This window comes from Ostrinia nubilalis, chromosome 12 (assembly GCF_963855985.1).
Source record: "Ostrinia nubilalis chromosome 12, ilOstNubi1.1, whole genome shotgun sequence".
Taxonomy (NCBI): domain Eukaryota; kingdom Metazoa; phylum Arthropoda; class Insecta; order Lepidoptera; family Crambidae; genus Ostrinia; species Ostrinia nubilalis.
Window position 1 is genome coordinate 4,905,003 of NC_087099.1, and position 23,780 is coordinate 4,928,782.

Here is a 23,780-nt window from a genome sequence, read left to right on the forward strand (position 1 = left end):
GCTAAACACCCAAAACATCATTATAGGGGGAGACGTGAACGCCTAGAACCAATGGTGGGGCAGCGTTTCCGAAAGCTTAGGTGAAGCTTACAGTTTCTTCTTTCAAAAAATATCGACAGGGCAGATTGCGCACAAGCAAAGTGGATGTGTCAGCGTGCAGTAAGCCACTACTGGGTAGGATTAAAGAGAAAGTGGACAGAACGCTAGTCACTTCAGACCACAACGCCATAACCTATTCTCTCTGTCTGGGTGAAAGTGCGGCAACAAGAATACGCACAGAAGACCAGCGAGGCGCAAACAAAGAGTTGGAATGAGTTCTGCTCGACACACGAGAGAGAAAACATGTGGGATGGAATCTATGGAGTCATCGGGAAAGCTCCAGAGACAAGAGGACATGCTCCTGAATGGTTTTAACGGCAAGACTGGGCAGAGTGCCCAGAATAATCGGCTGATCCAGATGATTCCGTGACAATAGATAAACCACACCACACGCGTCTCCGACAACTGATAGAGAGCGAAACTTTAGAAGAGCAAACAGCAAACGATCCCCTTTTTACCGAGGCAGGAGTGGAGGCCGTGCTTAACGTGCAAAATCTAAAGAAAGCCCCGGGACCGGATGATTTCCCGCCGATATTTATGTACCAGAGCTATTCGTAGCGAAAGGGAGATATTCATGGAAATTGCAAACAAATGCCTATCTATAGCGTATTTCCCCAAACAATGGAAGACGGCTCACTTCATCCTCAAGAAGCCAGGGAAAGACTTATCTTGCCATTAGTTTGGGAACTTTTCTTGATAGAGCAGCATATACTGCAGCTATGCAGGCAGGCCAATTAGACGGCGCGGCGCCCATACAATAGTGTTTGTTACCCTTTTTTCTTGGCTTGTGGATCTGAGACGTGGTCGCTTATATAGGCCTCATAAGAAGGCTCAAAGTCGCCCAAAGAGCGATGGAGCGTGCTATGCTCGGATTTTCCCTGCGTGATCGAATCAGAAATGAGGAGATCCGCAGGGGAACCAAAGTGACTGACATAGCCCGCAGAATCGCTAAAATCTAGTGGCAGTGGGCGGGGCACATAGCTTGCAGAGCTGATGGCTGCAGGGGTAGAAAATTTCTGGAAAAAGAGTAGCAACCACGAGCCGGAAGACGTGGTGTGGGCAGGCCTCCCACTAGGTGGACCGACGATCTGGAGGTGGTGGTTGCAGGAGGTGCCTGGATGCGAGCGCGAGCCCGGTCTTTGTGAAAATCCTTGGGGGAGGCCTGGCCTTGGGGGATCCAGCAGTGGATATCGTTCGGGCTGAAACGAACGAACACTTTTTTTCAATGACTGAGTGCATTGAATCCACCGGCATAAATGTGTGCCCAGGGAGCAAATTATTTATTTGGATAGTTGCAACATTCTTGCATCTTTGCAGGCACTTGTGAGTGACCCGAGTGCGTAGTGTGTGCTTATAGTCACAAGTGTGTTTGAGATGTCTTTGTTAATAATACTTAACTACTATAGTTTTTGCTTTGATTAATGCTCTCATTTTCGCTAAAATACTTTAAAGCTTATTAAAAAAAGGCTACTTTTTGCTAAAGCGCCAAAATTAATCGAATCTTGTTCACTTACTTTTGCTTACACGCCAAATCATTTTGAACTACAACCATGAATAACTACTAATATACCAATGAACTATAAAACTCAAAAAGCTCGAATTGCTAAAGTAACAAGTCATTCGAGTTCTTAAATAACAAAAAAATACTTAATGTTGTGAAAGCAAAAATATTTTGCCAGCAAAAAAACCCTTACGCGACACTTGTTGCAAAAACACTGAAAACACGTCGTTTTAGCAGCGACGAGGGCGGTGATTTTAGAAATACTTAAAATTTTCAGAGTGCTAAAGCGCCAAAAAAGTCATCGGATTGAGTTGAAACCTAGATAGATCGACGCAGAAAAAAAAATCCTATCCAACAATGTATATAACTCATTTTGGCCAAAATGGCGCTTTAGTCCTTTTTCCTTTCCACTGACGATATCTTTAATTAAATTAGTTTAAAGTAAATTGGTTTTTTTTGAGACTATCGCTGCCGCCGTACGTATTTTGCGTAAGCTGAGACTTCAAAAATAAACTAGCCTAAAAACTTCATTTACTTCAATTCTATTTTATAGGAAGTCAATCTAGCAATCCTCTACCACAATTTATTGGGCACAAGTAGGCAAAAGCCGAAATAACTCCAACTCAAAATCCCGCAAACAAAATGTCCCAGCTATACTCGTAACTTATAGGTAAGTCAGACGCAATCCTTTCTGATCAAGTCACCCAGGCTATGAAATATGCATAGTGAACGTTCGCCGCGGCACCGCCATTTCCATTCGCGATTGGTGCATCTGATATAACTCCGAACACGATGTGGGTAGTAAATTTTGTATAATATCTCCACACTTTACAGTTCGTCGCCGATCGACAATTCACTTCCGGAGAAATTCCATCACAAAATCGGACGTAAATTTTAAATTTTCGGTAACCTCAACTGAACTCAGAATAGATTAAATTATTCAAGTCATTTGAAGTTTGGATCCTTTCAATTCTTTCTCCTCTCAATTCACAGGAGTTTCTAGTATTCCACGAAGTTGTGGTGAGAATTACAAGATAAGAATTTCTGTTGCGTACCTATGAAAGTCTCTTATTTCAATAATTCCAGCCTATGCTTTTTCTGTGGAATGGTAACATAATATCAATGTTTTCTTATGGCAAATTTTGATCCCGAATGAAGCGAGATGTAGTATAATGTACAATGATTGGTATGAAAGTGTTACAATAAAACAATTATCCCATTTAGTTGCGTTTAGTTCCAATAGCAGAACTGGAACGAGATTTGTAAAGTGATTATCCCAATAGATTAAAAGTAGTAGTTCTAAGTAAACGCCATCCATTAGGCAAGAGCACCTACTGAATAAAAAATGCTTACGTACTTAGTTACATTTAAGTGCTTAGTTTTAGCTTCTCTATTCCCAGTAGCCCATTGTAATTCACTTCTAACTCTAACTATGCAAATATTCAATCCTCTGGTTTTGTCCCGCGCGATGTATAATTTACGATCACCAAACCCAATAACTCAAACCATGCTCTATCATGTGTTAGATCCTTTGTGCTATGGGACTCCGAATGTTATTACGTTATACAATATTAAGGCTGGGTTGCACCATCTTACTTTAACTGTTACAAACTTAAAAAATCTGTCAAACTCCACACAAAATACACCGGTTACCGTTATAGTTACGGTCAAAGTTAGGTGGTGCAACTCAGCCTAAGGGTGATAAATTAACTAAAGTAATACATTCAAATAGGTCCTCTGTTAGGACTCGGGAATCTCAATTTCCGATTGTATAACCTAAGCTTGCTTTATTATTCAGGAACATCGAGTATTTATTATATATTGATGTCGATAATTATGGAATAGCTGAGTGGAGTGTATTCCTGGTGGAGAGATATAACGCGAAGAGAAGAAAGGAAATAGTTTTTTGGGCTAATCAAAGTGTATATTGACATAAGTATTACCTAAGTACAAGATATCAAAAAGTAACAAAAGACCCTACTAAAAGACCCTTAATGTACCAGCGAATCGAGAGACAACAAAATCAATTTTATTGTTACCGCGGTCTCTTGCGACCACTTAGAGTTCCATGAGTTAATAAAAAAAAACGGATTTTCGGTGAAATTTTTAATAATGAAGATAATTTTCTTCAATGTATTTTTGGGATAGTAACTTCTAGGAAGTGTATTTTATACCAAATATCTTGAATATGCTTTAATGAACCTGCCCCTTTCCGGACGCTTTTATTTAAACTGAGTTTGTTAGTCCGAACTCAAAATTGTAATATTATTTAAAAGTAAAAAGTAAGTATTAAAAGCCGTGTTAAAGTCGCGTTTCAAACATATAATTCTGTAAACCTATCTAAGCTTGTCATCTTTGGAATACCTACCGTAATTTAATTGTGTTTTGTAATGTAAGTAGAAGCTCAGGCAAAGTCTGGCTTAAGTGCTCTCCGTTCCTTGTTAAGATAAGTTTTGTTACTTTGTCATGATACCAGAAATGTATACGAGTCTATTATGTGAGTTCTAAATATGTGAGTTTATGGGTAAGATTTTAGTATGGCGTACCTTTATCGTGATTGCTTTCAAACCAGGATGTTCACATTGTTCACCATAAATACGACAGATGACTATACTAATATCTTCTTCTTTTTCTTCTTCTTCTTCTTTTTGTTGATGGCAATGAACTTGTATTTTTTCGCCACTGAGGGCACACTGTTCCGCCAATGTTATAAAGCTGAAGAGTTGGTTTGTTTTCTTGAACGCGCTAACTAATCTGAAGAACTAGTGGTTCGATTTGAAAAAAATGTTTCTGCGTTGCATAGCCCATTTATCGAGGAAGCTTTAGGCTAATATGACATCACCCTAAAGCTTATAGGGGCGGAGCAATAAAGAAAAATGTTGCAAATACTAGAAATATTTTTCAAAATATTTTCAAGCATACGAAGTCGGGGGCACAGCTTATAAACTAGGTTAAATCAGATTGTAAAACCTTCCTCTGGTTCGATGTCACATGTCAGAAATATTGGAACGAAATTATCTTCTCTAGTAATCATATTATTGGGTTCACCAAAAATCCTGTTACTTTTAAAGAATATTTAAAACGTGAATCTTTTTACAAAATATTTTGTCTACATTGTACGAGTAATCATAGTATCTAATAGGTAATTAATAGGTCGTCACTTTATTAAAAACTCACATAAAAGTAACAAAAAATACAAATAAACAAACACGTTAATTATGTTTCAAACGAAAGATTAATTAGGTCCTCTTAACTATTGAGTTCCATTAATACTTGAAAGTAGACCCGAGCTATTCAGGGATAATTAAGAGAAGAACCTAATTAATATAGAACGGTGCCCCGTTTTTGCTTTTTACATCTCGATTTTCCTTGAGATTATCAGTCTCAAAATTAGCAGCAGGAAATCGTGGTGTTAAGAGACTTAAAACTTCTCTATTGATAAATGTCTTGACATAAAAACATTATGGATATTTATTTATCAACAAAATTGTAACTTATAAAAATGTGATAACTGCCTTTCTACACCGCTGTAAATATTTTACTTTGAATTCAACGAATGTGTGAAGAATAGGATATTTGTCACGGTTTTATGTAGACTTAGCAAGATTAAGAATAAGACATTCAGTTTGTAGGTATTCTTTAATTTTTTTTAAGTCACCTGTACAGTAGGTCTAGGATGTGCGCCACAATAAGATTTTATATCGCCATTTTATCGATTTTAGGCGATAAGCCCATACATTTGTCGACTAAAATCATCGATATGATTTTATTACGGCGCGCATCTCAGCCCAGCAGGTGTAGTTTCGGAGCATTGTTATAAAATAGATGTCTAACATCCAGACACCGTTGGTATTGTTCTAGCTAGAAAATTAAGACTGAACTATTTTTTCTTACTTTAGATACCTACTTAGTAATTTCAATGTTGTTTGGTTTAATAAATGTAATTGTACATTCAGTTTGTATCGTTTGCGTTGGCGGAGTCAAACTTGAACTCCGTAGAATATTTCTTACTAAATTATTTCCCGGAAGAGAGAGCAAAATTCTTTTCTCATAAATATGAGAGCGATTTCTCCAGATAAATGTAAAATCAGCGAGACAGTCTAGACTTAACAAGGTTTGGCTTGTCTCGTTAAGACAGCGCACTACCACTCACAACTTATGTGAATACTATAACGAGGTAGGTATTAAACAGTGCTGTATAGTAATGGAGTCTTAAGCTGTGTCTACATAGAGTTCAGCGACTCATTTTTGACCCCTGACTGAAACAAATTCTTGTTCCTCAGAGCAGTATTAAAAATGACACTCAAATAAGAAATGTGTTTGGTCTTAGGGCTTGAATCATTCTTGAGTTGGGATCTTATTTTGTGCTTTAATTTATTAACAAGTCTCAGAGTTCTTCAGAACGTCTGTCGTGCTTTTGCAACTTTTACAAAACCGTACACCTGTAGGTAATTGAAATTTTTTATTCCAACGCAGTTGTCATAACATTTTCCGTATCCTGCAAACGAACGATTAACGTCCGGCTCAAAATGTCTTGTTTAAAAAAGTATGTATGTAAAAATAACTAATACCTTTACTTACTCTAACCAGTTACAAAGGTAAACCGAAGCCAAAAGTTTTGATTGTGCAGTTCTACCACTGTAACGAAAACTTGAAACTCGCTAACTAAATGTTTTCGGTTTGTTTCACCCTTTCCGGGGCTACTCGGGCGAATCCTTCAGGAACCAGGAAAGTAATTGAAGATGATACGTGATTGGGGAGGGAATGGGCTGGCGTAACTAAATACGGGCTTACTTTTGGATTAAGCAGAGTTGCCCAACCTTTTTGACGGACTCTTGAGTTGATCTTCGAGAGAGTGAAAAGTAGTTATTCCGATTTTATTCAAACGTGTTCGGTACAAGTTTTTGACCGCAACTAATTTTAGCAGTCTAGTCTATTCATCCCGTTCTTCGAAGTATTACCAATTATATACGGGCTTACTTTTGGATTTGGCAGTGTTGCCTAATCTTTTGACGGACCCTTGAGTTAGTTGATCTTTGTTAGAGAGTGAAAAATAGGTACCTACTTAGGTTTCAACCGCTTTTAAAAAGATTTCCCTTCATTTCGTTTGTTTACAAAACAAATTATGAAACGTATGACTGATAATAGGTATGCGTATTTTGCTTGTCGGTTGATTATGTAAAACCAAATCCTCGATATTGATCTACACGCATCCCTAGTGGACTTCATTTAATTGACTGTCAATACCAACTGCATCACCTGGTCAGACATCCTTGAAGACAATCGCATATAAATCGAAGTCGATCCGGAACGGGTCCGGACCGGATTGGACTGACAATCGCTTGATGAAGATCCTGAGAGACCCTAACAGCTTACGGCAAATACACGTGAATGAAAAGCTTCGTGTGGTTTGTGAATTATGCAATGATATAGAATTATATCATTACTAGCTTTCCGCCCGCGGCTTCACCCGCGTAAAAAAAGGGCTGTTTTTAGGGTTTTCCCGGAAATTATTCGAAATTTTGTCGCCGTAAAAACCATCTATGGACTTCATCGAACATTAAAAAAAAGAATTGGTAAAATTAGTCCAGGCGTGTTGAGTTATTCATTTTTATATTATAGAAGATTATTATAAATTCTAATAAAGCTTAAAACTAAACCCCCGTAGACCCGGATAGATTTATCTTTTTGAATTGGTACTAAAAAGCGACGACTACAATATATGAATGAATTAATATGAATATTATTCAAGTTTGTTAACCTACAAAGTGTTATGCTGAGTTGCACCATCTTATTATAAACGTCGCTATAACCGGTGCTTTTTGTATGGAGTTAGACAGACTTTTGAAAGTTAGAGTAAAATGGTGCAACCAAATCTTTTGCCACGTCATCACTCTGGTAAGATGTCGAAGCCGTTTTTTTTTTCATAATTGTAAACTGTGTTTGCAGGCACTTATAGTATATTTTCTTGCAACACAATCGTAATTATAATAACACCCCGTCGTTTTTTTTAAATATCATTGTGTATTTCTAAAAAAAGCACCCGCAAAGGTTTAAAAATTACCGACAATCGCTTCTTTAAATATTTATGCCCCGCTCAAAGCCCTTTGCGTTTCCCGCCTGATTGTAAAATTTACATAAAAAAAATCCCCCGCTTTTCTCACTTGATGTAGTTTTAATATCTCGAGTCAAAGGCGTCTGAGAGTTGGAAGCAACAATCGTTTATGAATGCTTGGACTTTAATTTTCTTTTCATCACTGTGACCCTTTCAGAGACTGAATGGGCGCCGCTACAGTCAGGGTTGGCGACTTCCTGTAATAGTTCCACGCTTTTTTGTAAAAAAAACTTTTTTCTAGAAAACTTTCTTCCTTAAGATTTTGTTAAAAACTGGATCTAATGTCCTAGTTTCTGGTCACTGGAGAGTAATACAAGCATAATTAAATTCAAGAAAGTGTGAAATATTTATATCAGCATTATTCTCGTAAGCATGTTTTGTTTTGTATACCATTTAATCTTTCAAAATTAAATTATATTCAAAAAATATTAAATCTAAATTATGTTAAATCAAGCTAATCAGTTTGGCTGAAAAAAAGTTGTAGTGTTATAAAAAGATGAATAATTACACAGGGCAACCCTAGTGCCCGTTTTTATGCCGTTTTGATCATTAATCCGACCTTTTGAAGTCTCTACGCCGACATAATTGATACCCACAAAAACTCAAATGAAGTAAAAGGATAGTTAAATCAGAATAACGCCTTAAACCAGGCTCACAACATTTCATCCTGAATGCTCGAAGGCTTTTGATGGCTAAAACATAAAGCTTTCCGACAGTTACGAAAATATTACGTTATTACAGCTGAATTTCTAGAGAGAAGTGATTTATAATGGAATAGGTCTCTGCTCGCATCTTGGTTCGCGTGGGTTTCGTTAAATGTAAATTAGTGATACTAAGTTTCGAAATCCATCTCGTAGTTTTTTCCTAAAGGAGTAAAGTTATCAATCCATCGTCTCGATTCACAGTTCGCGTGGACGCACAGGGTGACACACGAACCAATCACAGAGCTCTATTCAACGCTGTGCGTTCGATTTTCTGCTTCCCTTAAGCGAGTTTGAGAATACGGGCGTTAGTCTCGAAGCTGTGACAAGATTAATGTTATAATAGAACCTGCGTTTTTAACATCTACCTACTTCCCGAGAAACTACTTTTTTATGATGATTCACAATATAAATCATCAAAAATTTTAACTTCTTTTTTGTTGTCCGCAGATCAAAAATGAGGCTGACAATCTCACTTCGCTTCTTCCACTTCTTCGTGCTGCTCCTTTCTGCGACGTTGTCGAACGGCAACGACAGCGAGCTGTTGACCTCTGCAATCGATTTAGTCGAGTTCGACTACACCGACAACTGTGCCGACAGGGCGTCGGCAACGTGGGACGCGCTCATTGGCAGCCCTAAGGGCTTGCAAACTAAGGTTAGTGACAAACTTTTTCTTTGAATACTATGCCATTCATAAATGTTCAAGTTCACGTGACTAACAAAATAAACGAAGTACATTGCTGATGCTTAACCTAAAAAAAAAGTTAAGAAAAAATATTAATTTATTAAAACTGTATTACGTTACGTAGGAACTACTTACTATAGCATAGTTCAAATCTAATGTTAAACTAAGTTTTTAAATCAACTTATCTGACAAAAAGTGAAAGATAATTTCTTTTTGCTATACGAAGTCTAGAGAGTGGCACTTTGACAACAGCTCTTAAAGTGTTACTGTTAAAATGTATTAAATAATTGTTAATTCATATGGAATCGCAATATAAATTAAACTGAAACAAAACCTAATATGAATATTACGCGTGAATACGCTATCAAATAATATTGGCATGATAATATTACGCATTGAAACATCACGGATACGAAACCATTTAACAACTTCTGCGAATTTCGTTTAATAGCAACGTTTATGTTTCACTATCATTAACGCGTGGCAAACGAACTGAGCATTTTAGGATCGCATTTCACTCCCTCGCAGCCTAGTGTTGTAAAGGTATCGACATTACGAGGCTGACCTACAAAGACTTGAGCCCTGAAGTCTTTAAGACTTGAGTCTTAACTCGTGGAACCCTAAGTGGTCGCATGAAACCTCGCCAACAATAGTTTTCTATTGTGTCCCGATTCGCTGGTACTTGAAGGCTTAAGACTTGAGACTTGAATCCCGAAAACATTGCCAGTTTGAACATTAAACTCTCGACTTACTGCTCAAACAAATAAACTCGAGAGCAGCTTCGCAGTATTCACAATATACACGCCTTTATACTAATGGGACTTAGGGTGGTTTCGACCAAACAAGAGTCGTCAGTTTTGACATATTTCCCATACTGAAACTGTCAATGTGCCAGTTATACTTACCAAGAGTTATTTTCGGATAAAAGTTTGGTCGAATCGGGCCTTAATCATAACTACGAGAACTCGAGTGGTGTATTTTCAAAATTTGACGAATCTTCGTCTTCTGAGTCCTTAGCTGAAATCAAATGACATCACAGAACTGAACTCGGATTCAAAGGACTCGCGAGGCATATGCAAAATGACTCGAGTCTCGAATATAAGACTAAAGATCTCAAGTCTTTTACAACACTATCACAACCCCAAGGGGAGAGTGGCGGGAGATAAGTAAAAATGTCTTGCCTCAAGCATGGACGTGACCATAATAAAGTAAGCAGTGCCTGTAATATTTTCATATTAGGGAGGCTGTATGGGGAACAGTTTTAGAATAATAACCTCATATATAATCAATAATAATAATGCTTAGCTTCACCCTAAAGGGTGCTAAAAACATAAAACAGTTGGCATTAATCGAATATAATACGAAGATGTAGGCCAAAAAAGGGAAATGGACAAAATAAAATAAAAGATCTACCGCACCCTTTATGTTGTAAGTATAAGACACCCAATATGTGATGCCTATGTATGTATCTACTATCTTGATATTTGTCCCGGATACAACCTTGAACTCTACATGAGTTTCTATTACACCTAACGTGCTCCGTAAAAAGCCGACCTTACTATAAAAATATCAAGGGCACGAAAACAAGTGACTCTCGGTAAACAACAAAGAAGATGTTTACCAACACCCAGGGGTTAGAGTTTTGTTTTGAAGATGATCGCGGTCGTTTCCCCGAGGTTCAAATTATACGGGTTAGTAATTTGAGGCCTCGTTAATGAATTTTAGAATACAAAATTGGAGGGATAAGTCAGCAAAAAGTTATACAGATTTAAATCACTGTCGAATTCGAATGTCATTTGTTTTTTTCCTGGAATCGATAGAAATGTGATTTAATTTTATCAATAACAATCTAAATAACGATTCTGATAACGTCCAGTTTTGCTTTCAACAAATTCAGGTAAATGTACTAGGTAATTACTGAAAAAAATACTTATGAAATACGACCAAAATCCTCAGCTATTTTTATACCTTAGTTACTTAACCCTATGGGCTAAACTGTACGATTTATAGATATCTATTTTTCGCAGTTGGAGCGGGACAAAGAATACAAGATCTTCGTAAAGAAGAACCTTGAAGAACTCAAGACTATCACGAAGCACTCGCTGACACAGACTGATGATTTGATGAAGCGTAAAGTGCACCTTCTACTGCAGCCTGGTGATGTTTTGTTGGACACTGACCAATGGATAAGAGTGAGTATTATTTTTCGTACGCTAATACTTATTTTCCGTCCTATAAGTAATGATACCTGACCTCATAAAGGTAGCAGAAAGGCGCTGGATGCAGGCCGCCACCAATCGCCCATTGTGGAAATCATTGGGGGAGGCCTATGTTCAGCAGTGGATATCCTATAGTTGAAATGATGATGATGATGAAGTAAATGATACCAGCACGGCTTCACCGGCAGGGACTTCTATCAATTAAATGTATGTCGATAGATCAGACAGTCAGTAACAGTTGCTTTTTAAAACTATTTATTCTAGATAGTACCTATACGTACATTAACGCATCTACATTTCACATGCAGAAATTTTATAAATTGGAATTTGAATTTATTTTACTAAAAGAGCAATTTGCAGTTAAACATCAAAGCTACAAGAGCTGTTCATTTTCTGCCATTCGCATGTATTTTCATCTAAAATTCAGATCAGCATTTCAAAATTCTGAAACCGTTTCATTTACCTGTGATAAATATTACGAGTACACGGTCTTACAATTAAGATGGGTTCAGTAGTCTTACTTGTGAAGGATTAAAAGATTCAGGTTTCATGTATTTTTAGCTTTGATAGATTTACCTTTTTATTTCTGTAACGATTAAAATTAAAGTTGTCCACACATATTATAAAAGTCTAGTATTTGTCTAACTAATGCGACTTTCATAAATTTCATTGACCTTAAATCAGACTTCTACTGACTGCTACTTCAATTTACACCATGCCGTTCAACAAATCCAAATCCAAATCTACTGGTTACAATTTCATTATGATCCTGTAATAAAATGATTTGGTTATTTTTATTGCTATAGATAGGATAACGTAATTCCACATAAATCCTGCGTTTTATTTATGAGATGGCAGCACGGGCGCGTCCCGGGGGATATATTGCTTTCCCGTTACCTTTACACGTACTATCGGTTGGTAATTGCTTTTAAAGGTATAGGCTTAAAAGTTATTAAAAGTAGTGAATGTTTATTATTTAAAAAAAAATATTTTGTGAATTAATTTACTGATACAAATTACAGGGTTCAGAAAAACCTCACTTAATCTCATGTGGGGGAGAGGGGGGGTGTCGAAAAAGATCACGTAATTTTTTTCCACAACGGACAGAGTAAATCCTCAGTCTGCATTTGTGAACACAAGCCCAGTTTTTAGATCCGCAGTTTGCTACCAATGCTTAAATACTAACAAAATGTAAACTAACAGTTAAAAATTCTACTAAAAGTTATTATATTACGCAGGTCGGGTTTTTTTATAAAATCTAATATTTTCGAAGCATGGATTATCTCATTTACATTGCAAATAGGCATTTTGGAAAATCTCACGTGAGATTAGGGGGTGGGGGAGGGGGTCTGGCAAAATCTCATGAAATCTCACCAAGGGGGTGGGGGGGTTAAAAAATAGCCAATGATGTGACAGAGAATTCATAATATAAATCTGAAGCATATCTGAAGTCTCGCTGACGTTTGACGTCTCAAAAACGCCGTCCAATGCCGCTCCTATACCTCAGCCACTGACTGAGTCAAGCGTTAGACCTTCAAAGTATATTTATTTACAAGTACTTATTAATATAAATACTAGGCACTCCCATGACTCGTAGCCACAAAATTATTATGACGCTTTCTGCGTCCTAAATCATGAAGTTTCTATACCAAATATTTCCCTCTGGACACGTGGTCCGACTGCTTTGTCCGACTAATCGGACCACGTGAACTTTTTTTTCCTGTTGGTTCGATTAAGGAGTCGGACTATCAAGACTTTCTGTTCTTAAGGTTACATGGTCCGACATTTAACCGCCCAACCTATTTGAAAGAAAGAAAGAAAGATACATTTATTATTTCATTAACTCAACACTATTTAATTGCATTTTCTTGATTGAAAAACTATAACAGACCTATTCCTTTTAGTTCAAATCAAAGTTTAACTGAGTTGAACTTTCAGGAAAAAAAATCCATAGCTTCAATATTTTTTCTAGAAATTTGAAATAAACGGAATATATTTTCTTAAAAATTCAACTATAATAAATCTATTGAATATTTTTGATAGATTTTTAGGCTAGTTTCCTAAAAAAATTTTTTTCGTCCGTCAATTTTAATATAAAAAAATATTGGACTTGAATTATTTAATTGCCAATCAAACAAATAATTACAAAGTTATAGTGCGTTGAAGTTCCGCGTGACGTCACAAAGTGCAGCACTTTTACGCACTCACTGACGTCACGGGCCTTTTTTTTAGAACTTTGGCACGCTTTATCTCTTTACATTTTCATTAGTTTTAAAAAGTGAAAAATAGGTGTCGAGTATTTTTTGATAAGCTAACTGACGGACTAATTAAAACTCTTGCTTTTTACCCAGGAAACATCCCTATTGAAAATTTGGAAAACAAATGAATACCTAACCTAACCTAACCTACCTACATACTCAATACTCAATAGTTTATTGCTTCCATAATGTTTACAAAATGTGTCATTGGTACCTACTTATCTATAATAATATATAAACATTTCGGAAATGTTTATAAAAAAAAATCCGTGTATTTCAACTTCCTCGAAAGATTACTTAAGAAAGTTGACTTTACGGTTTTTTTTCCTGAAAGTTCAATTCAGTTGAACTTTGAATTGAACTAAAAGGAGGTCGTTTTACATTGAATGAAACAATATTTAATTAAAAATATTTATACCTTTACATATTTGTATTATTTATTCGTGAACGGCTTGGCATGGAAAGGTCCATGCCAAGCCGTTCACGAGGAAGCTCTTGTTATTATTATGACCAAAGAGCATCGCATTGGTAGTTAATATGAAATTGTCACGAGAAAAAGTTTCCATGGATCGATTTTGTTGCATACCACCCTCAATTTATTTCAATTCCGATTAGTCGGACGAAGTGGAATTGCGATTCCTTGTAGTCCGATTAATCGAACCAACAGGAAAAAAAAGTTCACGTGGTCCGATTAATCGGACAAAGCAGTCGGACCACGTGTCCAGAGGGAAATATTTTTCATTTGTCTAAGAAACTTAAGGTTCATACATAAATTATTAATGTTAATTCTAATATTAGGCTAGACCCCTTGAGAGGAAGCGGTCGTAAATATTATATGCCTACGTAGACGGGCCAACTTAGAAGAGGAAATCTAGTAAATCTTAGATGTGAGTGCTGAAATCAATAATTTATTAATAGAAAATGTTGGTTACAGCTGGTGACGTTTGCGGATAAGGCGCAGAATAAAATAAGGTTTGCGACCAACTACGACTGCGGGTCGAGAACTTGCGCGTTGCGAGGTAAGTTTAAAAGTAACCTTTAATATGAGCTTTTAGAGTTCACATTCGAGCAATCATCTACAAAAGAAGCACATAGCTCGCAGTGCTGATGGCCGCTGGGGCAGAAAAGTTCTGTGTGTGAGTGACGACTACTGGCCGGAATACGTAGTGTGGGCAGGCCCCCTTTCAGGTGGACTGACGATCTGGTGAAGGTCTCCGGAAATGCCTGGATGCGGGCAGCGTAGGACCGGTCGTTGTAAAAATCCTTGTGGGAGGCCTTTGTCCAGCAGTGGACGTCATTTGACTGAAATAAAATAATAATCTGGAGCCTCAATCTATGAGCAAACTGAGCATGTAATATGGATATACACGCATGTTTATAAAACACTTTAGATCTTGTTTTCAAAACGCGCGCTATTTCACTTCATAGTATCAATAATTAATCACGTTGATCAGTAATACTAATATTTTTTTGATATTCGGTTTTCCTTCACTAAAACACCCACGGATTCCAAAAGAAAGCACTTTGATTAGACTCTGTTGCAGTTTATTCCAGAAATTCATAAAATAAAATCTACAGACACGTTTCAATAAAAACAAACAGGCCTCTTTTGAAGCTGCTTCTTCAATCTCTTTGTTTTTTAATGTCTGATATATTTTATGATATAAATTCTATCTTTGACAGAGTTCCACAATAGTTTGGCGAAGGAACAAGATGAAGCAGTGTTGAAGAAAATGAAACAATCATGGGAGAGTAACCTGCCAGACATCAACGAATATGTAGAACAAATCCTGCCTCTTCTAGGAAATGCATCGAAAGGTACAGAAAAACAATAACTTTTACAACTTGTAGTTAAAATTACAGCAATTTTGTAACTCCTACAAATCACATATATTTTGGGAAACATTTCCAATGATTACCAATTTAGAAGCTAAGGTTGTTTTCACTGTTCATGACACTTAAATTTTTCTTATATTCGAGGATATAATTGATCTTGAATTTCTTGCTTGAAATCATGCTCTTTTAACACCCTTTATTTAACTTCTATGTAATCTAAGAAGTCGGTTAAAAATACGTACCTACTGTTGATTTTTATGTAAAGCTAGAAGCTTTTATTTCGCTATACCACATTTTGTCATAAGTTTTTTCAGTTTTACCATAATGTCGTTACATTCCGTTGTTTTCTTAATAAACCAACATAGTAAGACACAGACATTATTTATTAACCAAGTCATTATTTTCCAGATTACAAGACTGTGGAAGAATACTGGGATTCCTTAGTAGAATACGAGGGTGCCATATTGAAAGCCCGCGAGCTTTGGGAAGGGGTGAAGCCTTTGTACGTAAAGCTACATAAGTACGTGGCCTTGAGGTTATTGGGCGACAAGGAGGTTGGGGGCAACTTACCGGTTCATTTGTTAAGTGAGTATATAAAAGACTTTCCTTCAAGGTTTATTACCGTAGCTGCTAAACCTAAATTCTAGCAATGTCATCGAAATGACGTGTCGTGTGATAAATACAGGGTGGAAACGATAAGTATACAAAGCGCAAAACCTGAAATTGGTTTGTTCGGAAACGAGAGTAGAATGATCGATACCACCACTAATAAAAAAATAGGGTCAAATTTTACTCAAAAAAAATATTTTAATTACGCCGTGTCACAGAATAAGTAATAGTACAGGTACAGAAGGATTACTCCGCAAGACGATTTAAATAAATGCGATACTGGCGGAACAGTGTGCCCTGTGGCGGGAAAAATAAAGTTCATCGCTATTAATAAAAGAAGAAGAACTATTTGACGCTGACTGTACCTGTGACATTGCTCTCAATATTTTTTAAAGGCATATTTTAAATCATACCTAAATCCTCGTACCACGGCCTTATTTGCTAATGCACTTAGAATGGATTACGCTGGCAACACCGCAGTTATATCTGGACGCGAGTGCCAAGCATTATTTAGTCACTAAGTATTACCACAGAATAAATAATAGTACAGGTACAGAAGGATTACTCCGCAAGACGATTTAAATAAATGCGAGTCTTGCTGCGACGCGATACAGTGGAATTCAGCTCGCACAGCACTACGTACCTACAATTTTATTCACCTACAAGTTTTGTCTCTTTCTATCGCGTGCCTCTGAACTCTTCTTACGCTGTTAGGGTTGCTGTCAAGTGAAAAAATAATTAATCTACTTATATGTCATGAGGTACGTATGTAGGTAAGTACCTACGCATTCATTATGGAAAACCTTGGGAGAGGCCTTTGTCCAGCAGTGGACGTCATTTGGCTGAAACGAACGAACGCATTCTGAGCAGTAGTCATGGTAGGTTAGGTTCCTATACTATCCTAAGAATTATTGATTACCTACATGGCCAACATACTTTTCAGCATCTTGGGGAAGCGAAAAAAAAGATAAATAAAATCCGGTAGATTTCTTTTCGAATTTAAAAACACCCGAACGCCGCACAATATTTCTTTCTCTTAATGTCCATTTTTAAATAATACTTCGATCATAGAATTAGGTACTACAACGCACGCCAGCGTCACAAAATATAACAGAAGACAAACTCCATACTAAACGCGCTCGAGCCACGCACACATAGACACCGCTCTAGCAAGACTGTCTTGGACGAATGCGAGCGCGACGTGGCGCGACAGACGTTCGCCACACGTTCGCTGTGGTTCGCTTAAGTCATGTGCCGGTCAACCGCCTGTGACATTATTTTGTTTTGCGAAATTGACGAAAATGAGTGAATAGAAAAAGTCGGTAAGTAAGTTATTTATTTGAATTTCAATTGAAATTGAAAGCCAATTCAATTATTAGGAATATCGAATTGTTTTAGAGAGGTTTTAGGAATTATTGGATAACTAGCTTTTGCCCGCGGCTTCACCCGCGTGAAATTTAGTTTGTCACAGATCGTCATAAATTATAGCCTATATGTTATTCAGGGTTGTAAACAATAATACTGTAAAGTTACATCAAGTTGATCAGTTTGCGTGAAAGAGCAACAAACATCCAGACATCCAAACTTTCGCATTTATAATATTAGTTGGATAATAGTGTCAACCACTCAACTAAATACTACTTCCTTCTCGTGTATTTGTTTGCAAACTATTACTATAATAACGTATTAATATAAATAAGTATACGTGGATATCTGTTATTGTCTTTCTTGCATAGTATTAAGAGTAACATTTTTCTATCTTAACGAAATAAACGCAACACATGACAAGACAACCCTAGCGCGACGGCCGAGCGTGCGAGCGAGAGAGGTATGCAAAGCGAGGTACATACATGAGTTTACCTTCTGTTATATTTTGTGCCAGCGTCCTGACGGGCGCGCGCGTGACACTCGACTGATATACCTAATACCCGCCGGCGGGGCGCTTCGCTGTAGGTAATTATCGGATGTACCGCGCGGAGTGAGCCAGGCCTGGCCGTGTTTAATCGTTACTTAACTCTATTTATCAGACAGAGGTGAATGAACTATCTACGTTAATTACTAAACTACTCATAGGCGTGCATGCCTTGCAATCAGCGTGTGAAAGGTCAATACGTTTCCAGAAATGCGTAAAAAAGAGATAACAATTGCGCGGGGCGAAAACAAAAAGAGTGAATATCTTCGTAAATAATCCGCGAAAATTAATTTTAATAATTTACATAATTATTTTATAATAAAAATTTGTTAGGGTGTCTGAGGTCTTGCATTTTCGACATGTCATTACAATATAAGATATTTCTACCTATCAATCCTACGTCACGTCTTACATAAACAGTATCATCAGATCAGACTAAAGCTTTTCACAGCAAATTTTGGCCGTTACCAAAGAAACTAGCAGTAACGATTTTCCATGTCAAGCATTAACATAAATATCGTCACTAACCCGCCCCAGGGATATTACGCCGTTTTATTGTAGCCAAACTTCCCTCAGCTACAATAAACTATCCCTAATTTTCTTGTGCCAGAGAATGGTAACCTTTGGCACGCAAATAAGGATGCCGCTAATGAATAAATGGTACTAAATGGATACTTAAACTTTTATAGAACGGGTAGCATGAGCGTGAATAAATGAATCGATGCATAATATTAATTGGTTTTTGTTAAAGTTTAAAGGTATACGCGCACTATTACGGGGCTTTCGTGGGGCGTGAAACCGCGGTAAGACTCGGTTATTCCTGGACCGTGTTTCATACAAAGAGCTCATGCCACGTAGGGTAGTAAATACAACGTCGACTAACAAAATACGTGTCAAAATAATGTCAATTCTTTCACAGGGTCGCTAAATGGTGACGACTGGTCCAATGTGATAGACAGTTTGTTGCCCAAGCACCCAGCAGTTTACCAGAAAGTTACCGCGAATCTTCAAATAAAGGTATGCCAAAGTCAATTTACTTCTTAATCTCAGTAAAAATAGATGTTTCATATACCTAACTGTTTTCTTTCAACAGAATCTCGGCGGAGAAAACGCTTTCAAAGCGGCAGCTAACCTCATCAAAGAACTGAACCTTGGTGAGATCAAGCCAGAGATATGGCAGATATCAGTGTTCAACAGTTCCTGCCCTCCCGTCCTCGTTGACTACTGCAAACCCAACAAAATGAAGGTGGTCACGTGTAAAGACGTCAGTATAGGAAATTATTTGGATGCGCACGAGACTGCCATGAAGATCGCTTTCAAGCAGATCACTGCTTCGTACAGCAACAACACTTTTATTCTGAGGGAAGCCCCGCGTTACTCGGGTAAGTGTCAATACAATTACTCTTTACAATTTGGTTCCTCATGCATTCGTATTCGTAATTCGACAGATAATTTAAAAATTTCGGTTCGGAAATTGTTATAGGAAGTAAAATTTATGTAAAACAACTTTATTTATCTTAAATTCCAGCTAACTTGAAAAATTTAAAATCTATTTTGAAGTTATGGTAATTTATTATACTTTTAAGTAATTTCCTCAAGATTAAACTACTGAAGCTTATAATTACAAATTTATTCTTATTTCTAGTAAAATATGTAGGTATTTAAATGTATCGTTTCAATACCGGTTCAGCAAAACTTACATTCCGGATTGAATACCTACAATCTAAAGTAAGATAACTTATCTAAGAACGATTTTAGGTATTTAAAAATACTATGAAACTTGTAACATTTGCACGAAACCGTAGAACGACCCGGCTAAAAACCTACCCGAGTCTTTAAAACGTACGACATATACCTTTAAGCTTTCAAATAAAGTATTTAGATACATAATTTGGAAAAGATAAGAGAAGGTAACTTGAGACTGTAACTGATACTGTTGTTATAATCCCCAGATTTTCAATTAAAGTTGAGGATTGACTAATTTAGCCCTCGTCTTTATGAAGTAGCATTCATCTTTGGAATTTCAAACAATTCTTAGAAGTCTTAGAAATCAGATTCTATTTAGGTACCTACTGGATTAGTTACTTAAAATTTTAGTTTACCTAAGACGTTCTAAAGGTCAAACCCTTTAATAACTTTAAGATTAGTAAAGGTTCTTGTTAAAATAAATTATTACTTTTTCAACTGCTTCATTTTATAATTAATTTTGGGGACTGTTTGTAGTAGTTACCTATGTATATCTCTACTAGATTGCCAAGTAGGTAATAATTTTAAACTCGTAATTATTATTAATGTTTTCTGTGTCAATTAATTATTTCTGTTCTATTCTATTTAATTACTATTGTGCGATTTTCAGTTTGAAATATTCTGATCTGATAAAAATCTAGATACCTACTAAAATTATTAAAATCCCTGGAAGATACTTCTGTAAGGTCACTAAGTTCACATCAGACTAAAATAAGTAAAAATCTAGATACTAAAATTATTAAAATCCCTGGAAGATACTTCTGTGTGGTCAGTCGATAGTAACATCACACTATACATTTATGTTGCAAAATAGCCTTTGTTACAACGAGATAAGTCGCCACTATGTTTAGCTTGATGCAATCGTTTCGTGCTAATTCTTATATTTTTTACAGCAATATACGAAGCCATCCCAGGGTTCTTATCGTTGCTGGCATTGAGCCCGCACGCTTTGGCGAGGAACGACCTGTTTAACATCGAGCTCTTCAATCTGAACATCAACCACCATCGCATGGTATTGCAGCTAATACTCGCCCTAAGGGACTTAGCTAAGTAAGTAATTTGTGACGAAAATTGCATCAACATTACACACACTGGGTCATTTTGAAAACCGTTTTCCCACAGCTGTTTATAATCACCAGTAGAAATCTCTGAAAAATTTACAAGTGTCTCTAAAGAAATAACTTTTTTTTTCTTGTTTGGTTTGAGATCATGACAATCTCTTATTTAGAAACAACGAATAAAAATAGTGGATTTTTCATGAAAAGTGAACTATTCGATACCTAGTCCAAAGTAAAATCAAATTGATAGATAAGTTGTATGTAGGTACTCTCAAGATTCACGTTAATTTAAAACTCGATTCTGAAAATACTTCGCTCACATTATTGGAACGCGTGCGACATCATTAGGAAGAGAAGCAGTCATGCATTCAATTATAATGATTCCAATAATTATGTAGGTAGGCAATAGTAACAAAGGGCTTCGATACAATGGTATGCCGTATGAATTGGTGTTTTCGAAGGAAATTCAATACGTGCTTTCAATTCAAAAACCTTTGATAAAGTGGAAAGAATATGGTTTTAAATTTTTGCTCAACTTGCAGGTTAAATTTCTACCTGGCAGCTGATGAATGGAGACTCAAAGTACTGACGGGGAATACGCCTTCTTCGAAGACAGCTGCAAGTTGGAGCGAATTTAGAAGAAATTTCTCCCAACTTGAAACCTCGGATATAGATTTGTTAGGTGACCCCTACGTTCAATTCAACAAACCTTTTATTGGGTAAGCCTGCTACTAGAAACCTTGTTTTTGTCTAAAATTTTATGTGAACACTTTGACTTACTGAGGATAAATTATATTTCATTTTCAGGAAATTCATGGGTCTCATCCTAAAATATCAGATATATCATTCATTCGCTGAAGAACTCGAGTCTGATGATTCTGATTTGATCAAACATATAGCTGAACACAGTAATCGATTGAGGTACGAAGACATTTTACTACTTACTGCATTCAATTTACAGTTTCGTTTACCTTGCGTGATTCATGACACTAAGGTTGAATTATTTTTTCCAGTGACGTAATGTTCCAAGGCTTCAGTGTTAAATGGCCTGAACTCGTCAGTGATCTGCTATTCAAGAAAGAAAACGGTCTGGAATACACCGGTCTAATTGACTACTACCGATTGTTAGAAGAATATTTAGACGATCAATTCGATCCTGTGTTAAACAATATCGAATCAATAGACGCTTATTATGATCCTGCTGAACTTAACGTAGACGAAAAAGACCTTACGTACGATTTCGATGCAAATTTCGACGAAAATAGCGCTGTCGAATCCGATGAACATATAACAGATCTATCTGAATCGCCGAAAATCAATATCATCGATACTGGGGATGAGGACGGGGTAGAGACAACGACTGTCAAAATGTTAGAATCAAAACCTAACCTGACTGAATCTTACAACATGTATTGGTGGATAGGTATAGCAGTCGCGTTGGCTGTTGTCGTGATACTAATAGCAATAATCGCAAGGAAAAGACATAACCACCGAAAACAACTGGAAAAGCAAAGAAGAGAGAACTCGCGTGCCTGATTTGAAGAGTATCGGTTCTAGTAACCGATATGAAAGAAACAGTTGTGTGAACTGGTGCCAATACTGTGAAGTGAAATACATTCTGCAGTGTTGTTAGTTCGTTTTTACATGTTTCGTGTATTCTGCTTAGTTATAATGAATAATTTGCATGTTATTATTTATTTTTAAGGTTAAATGCTGCATTTTAACTATACGATATCATCACAGAACAGCATTTTTAAAGTTTTATGCGTGTTCATTTTTTGTATGTTCGTTTTTGAGTACAAAGTTTGTATTTATTACTGAGCTAGATAGTAAAGATGGAATAAATATTTTTGTACATATCACGATTTGCAAGATAGTTTATAAAAGATTGTTACCAAGAGTGTCTATTAGTTGTAATATTATGTAATATAGATAGATGTAATTTCGCCGTGCCTTACGCGTCTCAATTTCTAAAGTATAAGATCCATTAAGAGACAAAATTTGTAAAAAGATAAACTATGTAATTTTATAAAATTCTCTATTTACTCGGCTGTATTCTGTAAAAAAAATTCCATAACATTTTTTGTTATCACATTGTCTGTAATTTCTTTCATGTTTTATACCTCTTACAACTTTTTTGAGACCTATATCGCAGTAATCAGGTTTAGAGTATTTTAATTAATGTCGTTTGTATTTTATGGATATTTGTTACATTATATTTTAACGGAGCTTTACCTTTAGTAAAGCGCGGATTAGCAATGATTGTGTCAGAACCGACAGCGGGGATAATAAATGTTTTAAACAATCCAGTCTTTTTACCTGCTTGAACTCTCGGAGATGTCACTTTTGTAGCAAAAACAAGACAAGGAAATTTCGAGTTGACGCAGTAACTGGCTGGTGTAAGTATTAGTTTTATTGGCGAAGAGCCAAGATGATTCGGCGATACACTGAGGAATATAAAAGGAAACATTCGTAAAAATGTCGTTCTCGAATCTCTGTTGTCTACTAAACTTGGATGAAGTTTGGTGATTTTCATTTGTTTATTGCAACTGGCCGGCTACTGTGCCGGTTTTATTAAAACTGTCGTTAGGAACTAGGAATCGTGCTATCGATGCTTAGAGCTATTGAAACGATTCTTCAAGCTAAGGGCGTGATTATGCTGAGATGCCGACGCAGCGTGGAGAAGAAAATTTTATATGTACGAGTATTTGTATGATTGAAGAGTTCCATAACATATAAATTAAGGCCCCGAGCCAGTAGAAAATAATATAACTTGCACCAATAATGGTTACCTATAAATCAAAGGTTTACGTATGTGTAGGTACCTGTCTCTGATGCTTCTTTTGAGGCACTCCTGTCATATTTTTTGTTACTACTGGGAGAGTCGGAACTCGGAACCCCCAAACAGAAAATATTGTCTCGTGTAAAAAATATATCAATGAGCTGGAATTTTATTAGTAGTTATAGGTTTAAATGACATAAAAATAGGTAAGATGACACGTAGTCGACAGCACATTGGATTACCTACTTATTAGGTATAC

At 36.5% G+C, this 23,780-nt stretch overlaps 1 protein-coding gene across 1 annotated transcript in view; it reads left to right on the plus strand.

Annotated features, from left to right (window-relative positions):
- LOC135076823 (angiotensin-converting enzyme-like) overlaps positions 1–23,044 on the plus strand; it is a 223,073-nt gene extending 200,029 nt beyond the window's left edge. The window contains exons 4-14 of the mRNA XM_063971290.1: positions 8,867–9,071; positions 11,129–11,293; positions 14,513–14,597; positions 15,262–15,396; positions 15,823–15,999; positions 18,855–18,952; positions 19,029–19,317; positions 20,575–20,731; positions 21,282–21,458; positions 21,547–21,660; positions 21,753–23,044. Of these exons, the coding sequence (XP_063827360.1) occupies positions 8,874–9,071; positions 11,129–11,293; positions 14,513–14,597; positions 15,262–15,396; positions 15,823–15,999; positions 18,855–18,952; positions 19,029–19,317; positions 20,575–20,731; positions 21,282–21,458; positions 21,547–21,660; positions 21,753–22,275 (2,118 nt within the window). The 5' untranslated portion in view covers positions 8,867–8,873 and the 3' untranslated portion in view covers positions 22,276–23,044. The remainder of the gene's footprint in view (positions 1–8,866; positions 9,072–11,128; positions 11,294–14,512; positions 14,598–15,261; positions 15,397–15,822; positions 16,000–18,854; positions 18,953–19,028; positions 19,318–20,574; positions 20,732–21,281; positions 21,459–21,546; positions 21,661–21,752) is intronic.
- The last annotated feature ends 736 nt before the right edge of the window (positions 23,045–23,780 follow it).